This window comes from Sesamum indicum, linkage group LG1 (genome assembly GCF_026168435.1).
Source record: "Sesamum indicum cultivar Baizhima isolate 11 linkage group LG1, ASM2616843v1, whole genome shotgun sequence".
Taxonomy (NCBI): Eukaryota; Viridiplantae; Streptophyta; class Magnoliopsida; order Lamiales; family Pedaliaceae; genus Sesamum; species Sesamum indicum.
Genome location: NC_142657.1, coordinates 17,080,459 through 17,095,663, shown reverse-complemented (window position 1 = coordinate 17,095,663; position 15,205 = coordinate 17,080,459). Strand labels below are relative to the sequence as shown.

The 15,205-nt window shown below is 33.7% G+C and overlaps 2 protein-coding genes across 3 annotated transcripts; one reads left to right on the top strand and one right to left on the bottom strand.

The window, feature by feature from the left end:
- Positions 1 to 892: 892 nt before the first annotated feature.
- Positions 893 to 4,961, top strand: LOC105165312 (uncharacterized). Its single transcript, XM_011084288.3, has 6 exons — positions 893 to 1,178; positions 1,820 to 2,080; positions 2,162 to 2,335; positions 2,456 to 2,562; positions 3,053 to 3,378; positions 4,154 to 4,961. The coding sequence occupies exons 1-6, from the start codon at positions 1,059 to 1,061 to the stop codon at positions 4,759 to 4,761; spliced, it is 1,596 nt and encodes a 531-aa protein (XP_011082590.1). The 5' UTR covers positions 893 to 1,058; the 3' UTR covers positions 4,762 to 4,961.
- A 269-nt stretch (positions 4,962 to 5,230) lies between these two features.
- On the bottom strand, positions 5,231 to 8,059 carry LOC105166845 (protein HEADING DATE REPRESSOR 1). 2 transcript variants are annotated; one of them, XM_011086340.3, is made up of 3 exons: positions 7,737 to 8,059; positions 5,723 to 6,054; positions 5,231 to 5,639 (listed from the first exon to the last, which is right to left on the bottom strand). In XM_011086340.3, exons 1-3 carry the CDS (start codon positions 7,837 to 7,839, stop codon positions 5,439 to 5,441), a joined length of 636 nt encoding a protein of 211 aa, XP_011084642.2. In that variant the 5' UTR covers positions 7,840 to 8,059; the 3' UTR covers positions 5,231 to 5,438. The 2 variants fall into 2 exon arrangements, with proteins under 2 accessions (XP_011084642.2, XP_088735128.1); XM_088879002.1 differs by having other exon boundaries at positions 5,723 to 6,057; positions 7,737 to 8,057.
- Positions 8,060 to 15,205: the final 7,146 nt, after the last annotated feature.

Genomic DNA, 15,205 nt, shown 5'->3' with positions numbered 1-15,205 from the left:
TTCATTTTATCAGCAATGCGCCTCTTTATATATAATCTGCGAGGGCCCGATTGAAACGAATAATACCTCACTTAGTCGGACTTCAATATATCACATATAGTCCCTTGTATGAAAGGTTGACGTCATTAGCATGCGTTCTCCATCAATTATAAATAAAAAAGTTTGAACAAGTTATAAATCAAACTTCTTCTCTTTAATGAGATGTATCTTTAGAAACAAACATATAAGATGTAACACATATTCATAAAATTACACTAAAAGCACACAATAACTCATTCAATGATGCATTAATCGCATCCCAAATTGCAATGGCAGTATATATAAAAATTTATATCATTATTTATTTAATGAGAGACCACTCCTAAAAATAATTATAATTATCGACAAAATATAAATTACTTGAAAATGTGCAATAGAGGATTTTTAGTATTCAACTTTCTTATGTTGTTAGTACATGCGCACTTTATTATTTATGACGGATTCCTTGGCCTGTCGAAAAATCCACCCAATTAATGCTTATAGTACTGTACTTATGTACCTCATTTACTTAATAAAATTTATATTTATTGAAAAAAATATAAATTACTTAAAAATGCAGTTTTCTATATTTATTTATTTCAAAAAGAACAATTTATTATTTGATTGGAATTAATGAATAATCACAAACATATGCAAAATTTATTTATTTTATTAATAAAATAAAATAAAATTTAATTTAACCCAATAGGGCACTACCCCCAAGTCCAAGTTGGAGATTCCAAACGAAGAGCGTGGGGGGAGCACGTGCGAGGGGCACCAAACAACCAATGCACTGAAAGTCGACACGTGTGAGTCACCGTCCCCGAATAAAAAATGTCATTCCAGTTCAACTCCTTTCTTTCCCTTCACCATTATTATTATTGTTATTTAGCTCTTTTTCCTCTTTATATATATATATATATATATACATATATTTAATAAAAACAGCTCTTGAATTGAACAGAGGCAGCGTAGACTCTCCATTTACGAGCCCTAAGGCTTTGATCCAAGGCTGTTGAAGTTGTAATTTGCAGTTCTCAATGGTGCATTTGATGAAGAGTGGCGATTCGGAATCTCAGGCCGAGAAGATGGCAGCGGTGAAGATGGAGGTCGAGGATTCTTTGGAGGAGGAGCACGCCCCACTCCACAAGCGCCCCAGAGTATTTTTCTTTCCTTCTCCTCTTTCTAGTTCTTCTCTATGTGGATGTGTCTGCAGCTGCCCTACTTTATTTATTTTTTTGGATTACTACTGTTTTGGAGGACTTGAGGGACAAAAATGAGTAGCCGGAATATATTAGCACGGAGAGATTGTTTTTTATTTAATTAGGTTAAGGAGTGCGGGAATGTACTAATTTATTGGCAAAATGAAGATTTTGACTCTTATTTTTGATGTTATTTTGATTGTTGGGAGTTTGTATTCGGTTTCCTAGATATTTTTTATGCAGTTCTATTTGGCCTTGATTAAAGTGTTTAACCATGTGGTTAACTCGGGAGTATGTTTCCCTTGTTGATTTGATGATTAAACCAGCTATTTTTGAGTTGTATGCCGAGTATTTTTTAAGGCAACAGAAATGATTTGTTTTGTTTCCTTTCCTATTGATTCTAAATGAATACAGTGGGTTATTCATGCTTCCGTAGCTTGTTTTGTTGAAATTGATGGCTTCCGTAGCTTGTTTTGTATTCACTGATGATTTACTTTTGTAATCATTGTAAGTTTAATTCAGTAAAATAAATAATATTTCAATTCACGCCGTTCCGATAGGATTTTGTAACGCTTATATGTATATTTTCTTCATTGCAGCAGCAGAATTTCGGATTGGGTGGTTTTACGGTGCCGGCTTCACAATACAACCCGCTTAATGAGCCAAGTCCATTGGGCTTGCGTCTCAGGAAAAGCCCATCTCTTCTGGAGTTAATTCAAATGAAGCTTTCCGAATCGGCTACAGCAAAAGTTGGAAGTCATGGTCATGGTAAAAAAGAACCAAAAGCTGGTGCTGCTTCTGGCGATAAGTTGAAGGCATCCAATTTTCCTGGTTCAATTCTTAAAATTGGGACCTGGGAGGTACATATTGCTTTATCTGTTTGGAAAAGGTTTCGTAGTCATTTGATGTTAAACTCACCAAAACTATTGCTGTACTTGCAGTATAAATCAAGATATGAAGGAGACTTGGTGGCCAAATGTTATTTTGCAAAGCATAAGCTGGTGTGGGAGGTTCTTGATGGGGGTCTTAAGAATAAAATTGAAATTCAGTGGTCGGATATCATGGCTTTGAAGGCAAATTACCCTGATGATGGTCCTGGAACTTTAGATGTTGTGGTAATGAACAGTCTCTTATTTCGTTTGAGTTCTGCTTTGTTTCAGCGGCGGTACATTTATTAAGCATCTGCAATCACTATTGATTGTCATAACAACCCCACTTTCTTGTGCTTTTTGCAGTTGACACGGCAACCTCTTTTCTTTAGGGAGACTAATCCACAACCTAGGAAGCACACTCTTTGGCAGGCAACATCGGATTTTACTGGTGGACAAGCTAGTATACAAAGGTAATATAGGTATTTAAAGTTTAAGTAGAAGTACGATTAGGAATTCGCTTTTAGAAAACTGTGGCAGATGCAATGAATTCCTCTCTATAATGTTTCGTGTTTTTATTTGTTGTTTTTGTCCTTGTTTGAGTTGATGGGGAGGATTGTCTGTGAGTCCAGGATCCTTTTTGTTTGGGGGCATGAAAGTTTTTTCCAGGTGCAGCTCGAAATGTGGAGTCATACTTGGGCTGTTACTTGAGAGTCCTGATACTTATATTGGGCCAATGTAAAAAACTTGGAAATTTAAGTAATATTCATGTATGTGGTCGTCTTTGTCTGTCGCATAGGTAGGTTGTTTAGGTCGCATAACCTTTGTCTATCTTCACATGAACGTGCATGTTCTGGATACCTGTGTTCATTATAAAGTCTGAATTTCTTTTTGGAGATTTATTCGGTTATTTGATGATATGAAGCCCTGATTGGTATCTGACCTGGTTATTTTTGGTTGCAGGCGACACTATCTGGAATGCCCACAAGGCTTGCTGGGAAAACATTTTGAAAAACTCACACAATGTGATCCCCGTTTGAACTTTCTCAGTCAGCAAGGCGAGATAACATTAGATTCTCCCTATTTTGAACCTAAAATCTCTGTGTTTGATGATAAAAATGGAAACAATAGTGAAATTGATTCAAATAGGGAGGGAAGTCCTTCCTTTTTCAGCTTACAAGATACTGCTTCACCATCAGGCCCTCAATCTTCTTCCTCAAAGAATGATCTTGATGCTCTTGGCAGACATTCAGATTCTTATACTCGTGAAACACCGTCTCCATGCTCAGGTATACTTATCATGGCAATTTGAGAGCATGTTGAACTCTAATCATTGTTTTGCCCACGGAAACTACCTTCATCAATGCTTAAACTATGCATTGTCCAGCATGCCTTCTTTTTGGATTTGTTACAAGATGGTCTATCTTTTGCCTGGTCTTGTCTTTGTATCTGTTTGTCTTTTCTTACACTGTTATTTTGAATGGGTGCTGCAGAAAAGATTGATTAAGAATCTCTTTATGTGAAGAATAATATCCTTTTCCCTTTAAGATAAAACAAAAAATTGGCCTGTAAGGTATGTTGAGGAATTTTATAGAAAGCATTGATCGTTGGCAATTGGAAAGTATGGAAAGACATTTCTGGAAGTTATAGTTCGAAGATGATCTCAGTGGTTTGCCAGACTCTTTTCACGAACTGTTTCAAAAGGGGCCAAGTGATATCTACTAATCACTTGGCACTCCTTTTAATGGTCAAACAAAGTATCATGCTATTATGATCCTTCTATTATTAAGAAGTTGAGACAGAATCATTAGTACATGTAGAACAATTTGATCATTTTGATATGTAAGTCATCCCGTGTTTGAGCGCCTATCCTCCTATCTGAATCATTCTATTATTCTCGGCACCTGCTCTGTTTTAGTGCATGAAAAGACTACTCTACTGGCTCATAGAAGAACTATTGAAACTTCTTAAGCTCTTGTTTTATGATATTCACTATCATCTACACATATCCTGCTCTCAGAATTTGAGTTCTTTTCACATCTGATCCTGTATTTTTACATTCAGCCATGGACACACTGACAGTTGAAGATATAAAAAACGGTGAAATTGAGCAACTTAAGGAGCTCAGCAAGTGGGATCAGATAAGGGTGCCTGGGCTCCGTTCATCTATGTCGATGAGCGATTTAGTGAGCCATCTTGAACACCGGATATCAGAACAGGGAACATCTGACACTCCGACTCTCTCCAGTGAGGAATGGGAAAGCCTGCAAATCTTGGATGATATCAATCGTTGTTTGTTTAGCGACATTCAACACTTGCCTGACTCAGATGAGAAGTCGCTCATGTCAAGAGTCAATTCTCTTTGCTGCCTCCTGCAGAAAGACACTGCTCCAGGTTCAAACATACAGTTTAAAAGTGACCACTCTCCTGATTTGGCATTGGTGCAAAAGAGAGGAGAGGAGTCAAACAATCTTGGTGCGTCGACTTCTGCGGAGAAGGTCGAAGAGAACATCCACAACGATGACTCTGAAGGCATATCTGGCCCAAACCAGGTATCTTCCATGTCCAGGAAGGACTCTGTCGGAGATTTGCTGCTTAACCTCCCTAGGATAGCTTCTCTACCGCAGTTCTTGTTCAACATTTCAGAAGATCTTGAGAACCAAGCTAGATAGTACCTTCCAACCAGTTTATGCCCAGTAAACTTGTACATAAATGTAGTAGTTCTCTTGGAACTTTGTTCAATCCGTGGATTCGGAAATTCAGATTGATGATGAATCCTGTAACGTTTGTCTTTTAAGTTGGCACCGAGTCCATGTTGGGTGTTGTGTTATCATAATCTCTGTACAAATAAATGTATGTCTTGTTGTGTGCATGTTGCCGTGTATTTGGTCTATACTGTAGATATGATTGTTCTGTGTTGTATCATTGTATGCACATCGCCGCGTATTCAGTTTGTACTATAGATATGATTGTTGGGCAGGTGATTCCTTGGTTAATACTCGTAAGGTTTCTTATCTTGTGGAATTATTTGTTTTCCTACAAATACTCGTAAGATTATTCTGTATAACTTAATGACCGAAGAAACGAACATGAGGAGGCTTAGAATAGCTACATGTCTATTGAAATGTAGTGCACCAGGGAGACATGATCATATATTGCAATTTATAAGCTGTCAAACATTGCACAAGGTTCCCAGGGGCCAGCAATATAAACAGCATTTTCCTATTTCTTGTTTGTTATTTGGCTAACACAATTATGCCAAATAACCTCTTCAATACATATACTTCCTACAACACCAGAAAATATACAAAAGAATAAGGCATATAGAAATAGAAGTAACAAAATAAGTCTAGTTCCCCTCTGTTCCTTCTTCGACTGCTTCGTTCGCTTGCAACACATCCATAAGCATTGCTATTTGGTTCTGCAGCATCGCGTTCTGTCTCTCAATATCAGCACGCTTGCTACGTTCGTCCAACAGCTGCAGCTGCAGGTGCTCTAGGCACCGCGCGTCCTCTTCCAACTGCTCGTTCAGCCCATCAATTTCTCTGTCCTGCATATATGATTAAGACGGACATTTTGTGTTCAATCACGGTAGACAAGACAAGCAAGAGAGGCCTAATTCAAGAAGATCACCTTTCGGTTCATTTCTTGTACTGCGATTCTGCGCATGCTCTCAACAACATCCACATTTACGAGCTTCCGTTTCTTCCCAATCAGCCAACCTTTTGGATAACTTGCAGACTCAAAGTCTGGAGGTGGAAGCAATGATTCTGCCGAAGGACGTTTCCCATTTGTGTTACCCACCGGATCCAATGGTTCGAACAAAGCCTTACGTTTTTCGGAAAGGACGGAGAGGCTGTTTGGTTCGTGCTGCTTTTCTTCCGTGGATGATTCCTGCTGTTTCTCTGGGGTTTTATTATCGACAGTTGAACTGTCTACTGCCTCGTTTGCATTCTTTGGAGTGACTGCTGAAAAATTAACCACCAAGCATGAAACATATAGAGACAGACAATTCTGAACCCTAAAGTTTTCTATTATACATGCCTATAACAGAACCAATACCTTATGTGGGCTCTTATATACAGTGATCAAACGTGTATAATACCACAAGAAATGCTCAGGGGAGAAAGGCTGAAGTTCCAAGCCATGTGGTGTAGGCTTGGTGAGCAAGATTTCTTCATGCGGACAATTGAAACGGGAAGAGGGGAAAAAGGATCTCTTAGATCAGTTGATCAATCATGATTGTTGCCACCAACAATAGGGCCCATCATTCAACATAGAAAATTAAAGCTGTCCATTTTCTTTTGTTATAATCCCTATTCATCGGCTTCAAGAAACACTGAAACAGAGAGATCGATGGGTGTGATAAATCAGACGCTTGTGTGGTTCGTGTAGTTCAGCATTATGAACATGCGGAAGAACAAAAAGGGAAATTACAAGGAAAAAAGAAAGCTTATGGCTCTTATATCTAATACACTCATTGGCTGCAGTTAGGTGGCTCGACATATAGTGAGATTTAAGCAAATATTTGTTGGAGTGTGGAGCATGCCCCCATATTTTATCCAGGCCAAGGACCATGGATGCTACCATATTATAACTTTGCTAGCAGTAAAATTGTGATTGTACTACTCTACAGGGGTCCTCAAGCTCAAGTCTTGCTGTTACTTTCTTTTGATATTTTCTGCACTACATGTCAAAAAAGATTCCTAATAACATTAACACCCAACCCAGTGGGGTTGCACATTAGCACCGTCTGCACACAGGGGATGCATACCATCAAGCTCCAAATCCACAGACCAATCCATTCTTGCGGCGAGTTAATACAAAACGCAGAATCCGGTCAAATTACTATCAAAGCAAACTACGGACGGACTGGAAACTTAGAAAGCAAACGCTTATCTCATAGTTCACTGAAGTCTGCTATCAGCTTCATCAATTTGATCAACAAGAAATAATAAATGGCGATATAAGTGATAGAATATCTCAATATGGAGAGTAACATAATTGCTTCGCAATAGATATTCAAGAAGCCGGTCTGTAGGGCACTAAAAGGACAGTAATTTATAAACAGCTATCTCTGAATTCATCAAAATATGTAAGTGTAAGACAGAGATTTGCGAGGGTCTCGAGTGAAGCAATAACGGAAAAGAATGATGTTACTTAGAACAGCCTCAAACAACATGTTGACAAATAACAACCACAGCTAACTAATTAAGTAACGTGTCAGCAAAGCCAAGCCATAGTCTTGCCAACCTTTGTAAGTTGGACATCTCTCTCCTAACCACATGAGAGAGAGAGAGAGGGGGGGGGGGGGGTCATCAAGATTGTACATAATTATCCAACCACCCCATCCCCCCAAAAAAAACATATAAGAAAAGAAGAAGGTGGAGGATTGGGGCAGGGGAATAATTTGAAGAACAGCAGCGCCCGGATGGGGATCTGATTCAGGTCTGAAACCAAAGCATGCATGCAAATGAGAACAAAAGAACACAAAATCACACTAAATATTTTTTCACACAGTTCGCACACTACCCTTAAAGGAAACACTCCAAATCCAACCACTGAAGAACTTAAAACCCAAAAACATTGAACCAAGAAAATAAAAAAAGAAGGCGGAATAGAACAAGTCAAAGATAAGTTGAAGTACCTGCAGATCTTCTCCTAGATTTCCAAAACACAGGAGTTGACGAAACTGGAGAGAACCCATTCAAACTTCCCTCCTCCACCTTCTTCTTTGCTGCTTCCCCCATCAAGAATTCAGCATCAGACGTCTTGTCCTCTAACAGCTACCCACAAAACAGGAAGTGCAAGAAATTGGAGAGAGAGTAATGAGATGGGATATAGATGAAGTGGTGACGGAGTGATCAAAGAGGTGAGATTTGTCGTTTGGGGTTAGTTGATTGCCTCGTTTCGTGTTCCTCCCCCTCTCTTCTTGGTCCCATTCAACTCACGTTTTCCCTTTCTTTAGACGCGAAAATACGCCCACCATATCTATATAATAATCGCACGTAGTTGTTGAGGATATACAATAAATAATATTTTATATTTTAAATTATATTATAAATATCATATTTTAAAATAAAAAAAAAAGAACGAAAGCAATAAAAAATTCAATTTAAAAATATAATTGGTATAACGATAAAATTAGAATTACAATATCATAATTGTAGTTTATAAGAAAAAAAAATTCTTTTATATATAATATAGATATATATACATATACAAACTATAAAAAAATAGACTAGTTACGAACAACATTAAACTAAAAAGGTATTCAAATTCATTCCTCGTGGAAGAGCTGAAGTTTCTTATTTTAATAACCATAACTATATTTACACTATTCTTGAATTATAATTTATTTTTATAAATTAATTTTCTTTTTTAAAAAATTTACACATATATTTGCAGAAACGTTAATATCATTATACTAATTACTTTTATTTTTTTAACTAATCAAGACTAATTTTGATAATTACATAAAAAATAGGGTGACTTATATAAATAGATGGAGTGAAATATAATTATCCCTTTTAACAAAGCTATCCTATTATCTAAATCTATTATTTAGTTCCGTCGGTATTTTTAACTTTTTAATCGATAGAAAGGAAAATAAAATATACACATTTATTTCTTAGTCTTTTTGATATGTTTGATTTTGTATTTTGAATTAATATTAATCAATAAAAAGAAGTTAAAATACAGTGAGTTGTATATCTTGTAAAAATATAAATGGTTTTTCCAACAATAACAAATGAAAAGAATCCACGTTTTCGTCCTTTTTATTTTATTTCAGTTTTTACTCCAAAATTTTCAAGTGTGTTGACTTTTTAAAATTTGAAAGTCAATTTATCCCAAATTTAATATTTTAGAATGGTTGGGTAGAGATGTAAGGTACCTAATCTAGTAAACAATATAATATATATTTTAATTATAAATAAATACAAATTGAGATGCATATTTAATTTCACCCCATGCTTTGATAAAAATTCAAATTCACATCATTAGTACCACGTTATTAACTATTGAACAACAATATCCCATGAAAAAATATAAAATATTTTGAATTTATTATTTAAGAGATTTACAATTTCAAGCACATTTAATTTTATAATCCAAATGAATCCTCACAGCATGTGAAATATTTATATGTAATCTGAAATGCATGAATATATAGTTATTAATTGAGCATTAGACTTTCATTAATTGAAAACGTTGTTTTGGGCTTAGTGAGCAAGGCCTGAAATTCACACAAACTAATTGATTGGGCCAAAATCAATCATATTGCCAAGCCCAATTTAGTTTAAGCCCCATCAAGAAGCCCAAATTAATCATCCAACACACACATTTTGACGTGCTTAAAGGATAAACTACGATGTATTTGAATCAACGGATTGGGACAAATACAAACATAGGAAATGCCGAAACAGTGCACTAAGTTAGTTCTAGCGTCTATGCTCAAAGTTCAAATCAAATATTTTATGGTGAAGAAGAACTCCTATAATAAGTGATTATTCCTACTCGATCTTTAATTACCTGAATATACATATATATATATATATATATATATGGTTCAAATTGAGGTATTTTAATCCTTCATTCCTTTCCTTTGAATATTGGGAAATGGAGCATAATGATAACAACGTGGGACATTAGGGGATTATTAAACGTAATCTAAGACACTTAAATCCCATAAATTAAAGTATGTTGTTTGGCTAATCATTACCAATTACCACATCTTTCCATTTTTACTAGTCATAGGGTCCATTTTTCATTGCTTAGTGCTTAACCCTTTTATACTTTTTGCAGCATTAGTTTAAAATATCAGCAAGTAATTTGGTTGATAAAGTATAGATACCTCTAAAGGCAAAATTCAAAATTTCTTAAATTTTTGCAGTATTTTCTATCTAAAGCCCTAATAAGAGGGGGTGTGATTATAAAACACGATACTTTTCAAGGGTATAAGTGGTCTTCATAATTTATAATTTTTTGTTTTCCTAATGAATCAAGCAATCTATGACGTTGGTATATTCTTATGTATATTAGTTAAGGGGAATAAATATATATAATTATCCAAGAAAGCCCACAACCAATGGAAATTAGTTATAAACTTATATGAAATTAGGTGTAGACATATAGATTATTAACCTCAAATTGTACGACTTTTCGCTAGTAGCTAGAATGTAAGCTTGGGCCATGTTAATTTAATTAATTTTCTTATGGTAATAACTCACTACATATGGCTGCTTTTGGAAAGTCATATAGATTCTTACATATATCCTAGATTTTCCTTAGATTAGACAATCACTTTATTTATTTGCAGCCGTACCAATAATTTGTGTTCTTTAATTATATGTGGTCTTTTGGTGTACCTAAATCATATAATTAATTAATCAAGCAACTTATCTAATATGGTTGCTTCATAATTATGTGGATTGATATTACCATACCATCTACTCCAATATTTCATACTTAATATTCTTGTAAAAGTTAGATTAGTATGGCATGTTATAATTTGAGGATATATTAAAAATTATTTGAGTATGATACGAGCTATTAACTAGATTGATCGAACATATCTTAGATATGCCTCACGAGCTAATATGATGACACATGGCTGCATTTTTTGTTCTGTATCTAACTCTTCGGCACGTGGGTGTTAAGTTTTTGACTTCTAGATAATGACTACTTGCACATGCCTTCTTTTCGACAATGAAATTTGATGAAATGATAAGAAATGAGATTTTTCTTTCATAACTTATGGAATCATTAATGAGAAGCTTATAAGATACAAAACATCAGCTACAGTTAAAAAACATGATAATATTTTGATTAAAATTCGTAACAAATATTAATTAACTGTGGTCAAAATATTCTACTGCATAACGAGAAAGTGGTAAAGTATCAAGGGCAAAAGATAACCTGAGCAAAAATATTGAAAAATGAAGAAAAATAAAATTAAAAATTATTTCGAATTCTACATAAATAATTACTTTTATTTAGACTTTTGTAAGTTATGATATTCCCAAAATACACATGTCTTTTATTATACATCCACAGGACTTAAAACTGGTTGTTATGAAAAATAAGAGAAAAGTGGAGACAAGGCTTGAACTTTTCTAGTCGAGTGAAGCCGAGCCAAGGACGGAAGGGTGCGTGTGGGCTTAGACTCCCAAAGCACTTCAAGCTCAAGATGTGCTCCATTAACTTAATAATGTGGCATGTATTTTTCCCCACTTCTAGTGGGATTGTGTATTTATACTTTGGCATACACATTTCTTCAATTTCTGATGTGGGAAGGTGACCATTAACCTGTCCTTTTAACTTTATAAAATCAAACTTAAGTGTAGTTTTGGGGCATTAATTTCTCATTCACCTAAAATTGATTTAGAAAATTAAACATATCAAAATTCATCTTCACTTTATGTAGATTGTATTAACTCAATCTTATTACAACTTCATTTATAATTACAACGCACTTAATTATATACCGATCAAAGTCCCCACATGAAGGAGAATGCATATAGGTATCCAGACATTTAAAATAATTTTAAACGAGAAGTCATTGCATCTAAACAATAGCTTGCAACTTTGGACCTTCTTCAAAGGAATACACTGAATAACTTGGTTAATACGTGAACATGATGTTTTGAATTGTTCAACTGTTGGTATAAACAAAGGCAATAGTACCTCCATAATACTTTCTTTAATATCTTCAAATTTTACCATTTTTATCCGAAACACCATTTTGAATTAATAAGTATTTTTCACTTGAAACAACCCATCTTCTCACTATGTTGAATTTAGTATGAGGATTTACTAAAAGTCTAGAGCTTAACCTCTACCATTAGCTAATAGCACTAAATTAAACATCATAGGAATGGGACGGAGTGAACTCCAAGTGCTTCTCACAATATTTGTAATTTAATTGTCCCGTTGAACTAACATCTTGAGATATCTAATCAATAAGATTGATTACCATTATAAATATTTAACGTTTGAATTGAAATTTTTTGATAAATAGTATACTTGATCTGTGGCCCATATTAGGTACAAGTCCAAATTTCTTAACCAATAGTGTAACACTAGCATCATCCATTATTCTTATATTATTGGATCCAATTCACATATTTTCAAGTCCCTCCCTTTGAACCTAGGTTTATTTTAAACTAAAGTATTATAAAATGTGACAAGGTCATGTATATATATATGATAGCTCAAGCCTACAACATAAATGAAATGAAGGAACAAACAAACAAGAAAATAACATAAACAAACGAGTAGGTTAACAACAACATATCATATCTACACACCTTGAAAAGGAGGCTGATGGATGTGTTCTTTTATCATTTTACTTTAGGAATAGACGTTATAAATAGTTTAATATTCCTAGGTTTTTCTTCTCATAGAACCTTAAAAAAAGAAAAGATAAATTATAGCTACTTTCCTTAAAGTTTGACATAATTATAAATACTCTCTCATTGTTTGAAAAATTACAAATATTCCCATTAATGTAAAATAATTATGTGGCACCTAGACGGTGATGTTGACAGTACTACTTTACCCTTACTGATTTTTTTTTCAAAAAAATTATAAAAAAATATTCGGGGGTGAGTAAAATATATAATCCATAAAAAATATTAGCCCATAAAAATATTTTAAGTTTTTTGAAATATTTATAAAATTATAATTTATAATTCAAAAGGGTATTTTGATCAATTTACTACAAAAATTGGATAAAAATCCAATGGAGGCTAATGGAATGCGTTCGTCGTTAAACAAACCTTAAAATTAAGAGTAATATTTATAATTTTTTAAATAATAAAAAGATATTTTATAATTATGTAAAATCTAATGAGAGATGGCTGTATTTTGGCCTAGAAAAAAACAAATAGAGTATTAGAACTAGAATGAGACATAATTAGTATGTTATAAGGTAGCCCAATTTCACAAGTCAAATGATATAATAATATTTTATTTGTTTATATAATATTATAAACTTATCTTGGAGTGTACTTCAACGCTGATAGCATATGTTAATTACCTGCATGACTCAGCTCTAAATAAATGGTTGAGCCTATGCCTAAACATGGCATCTACTTCACTAGATTGTGTGAATCTATGCTATGTGAAATTAGCACTAATTAAGGTGGTGTACTTGTTTTTGTTACTAAAACAAAAGAGAAAATTAGCCACAAAAACACCAAATGAGAAGAGTTTGGGCGTGAATCTTTATGTATGAATGGTCTTCCAACCTATTGTTAATTTGTGGTCGAAATATGAATTCTGTAATTTTATGTTGAGATCCTTCAATTTCGTCTCAATGTTCCTCAAATACCCACACTTTCTGAAAGTTTTGGCAAAAATATCACAGCAACCAGTAAAATCAATATGAGAATAACTCATCGTTCCAAGTAAAAAACATGTAATAGTAATTATGTCTGAATTATACAACTTAAGGTAACCAGTTGGTTCTTGAATGACCCAACGGTCATGGATATCTTGGTGCCACCACATAGTCACAGATTCAACCTTTAAACAGTAATCAAAAAAAGGTATAATCGTACAAGACAACTACAACTGTATCTAATAAAATTAGCTATCATATATATATATATATATATATATTGGTCTTCTATTCCTCTCATGCCTTTCCTTCCACCAGGATAAACCAAAAAAACAAATAAATAAGAAAATAGGAGTAGGTACCTATTTTATACAAAAAATAATATAAAGAATTCTACCAATTTAACTACTAATCAATTGAGAACCATATAAATAACTCCAAGCACCCATAATTTTTCACTTACATAATAGGTCAAATTTACAATGCGCTTTTTTGAGATTTGGTATAATTATTGTTTGAAAATTATTAATACTCTCTAATGTTTAATTAAGTTATATTATTTTTAAATTGAGACATGAAATTGTCAACTTTACCTTCGCTTTATTTTATTTTATTTTTTAAAAAAAAACTCAAATGAGGTGGAATGATGGAAATTTTTGAAAACTTATAAAATTCTTATCTACTTAGTCCGTAAAGAAAATTCAATATATACTTTTTTAATAAGTAAGTTATAAGTCATAATTCATAAAGATGTTTTGGTCAATTTCACTATAAAAAATGGATAAAAACATAATATAGACTAACGAATTTGGCTAAATGTTAGATGATCTTTAAAATTAATGGAGTAATGATAATTTCTCAAATAATAAAAAAATATTTATGATTATGTTAATTTTTTTTTAAAAAAAAGCTCATTATAATTTACGTACTGAACATAGTATCACGTGTAGGTAACAAAAAACAAAGAAAAAAATCACCAGGTATTGTTCCCATGTGAAGAGTGTAAGTCCTGTAGTAGTGAAAGGCGCAAGAACAGGTGTGATGAATTGTAGGACACTGATTTTACGTAAAGATGGAGTTGTAGGACACTGGAAGTTGAGCGTGTTTTTTGAACAGTAGGTAGTGAGTTTTCGGACATGCATGGTGGAAAACACGATGAAACGTGATTCATGCTCATAATTATTGAGGTAAAAAAGCTTAATATGTCGGATGAGGTGGAAATCGAGGCGGAATCACTACTATTTACTGGTCGGTGAATCCTTTATTGCCCTCACTCCCTTTGCTGCTTGCACTGACCCACTCACTTTACTAAACCTAACTTGTTATTGTGTATTGATACCAAATTTTAGTAAAAAGTAAGTTGTGATGAATTGAATCAAATTAATGTGATTGATAATTTTTTTAAATTGTACAATAATTATATAATAAATGGGTGAATAGCAATTTACCCCCTTGTGATATTGAAAATGAGCACATTACTCCCCTATGAAAAAAATATAGGTTTGGACATTGTTGTATTTTAAAAAATATAAAAAGATAAATCGCTATTTATTTTTCCATAAGGGGGTTAATTGCTCATTTGCAATATCACAAGGAGGTTGCTTGTATTTTTTTCTATAATACAGACACTTGTCATGTAATTAATTCAATTTAATCTGGTTTGATTAGAATTTTTCATGTATTGAGTTGTTAATGATGACTTGGAAGAAGAGAAACAAATGTGATTGTTGATGTAAATGGAAAGGTTCGGACACTTTGAATGTTTGAGAATG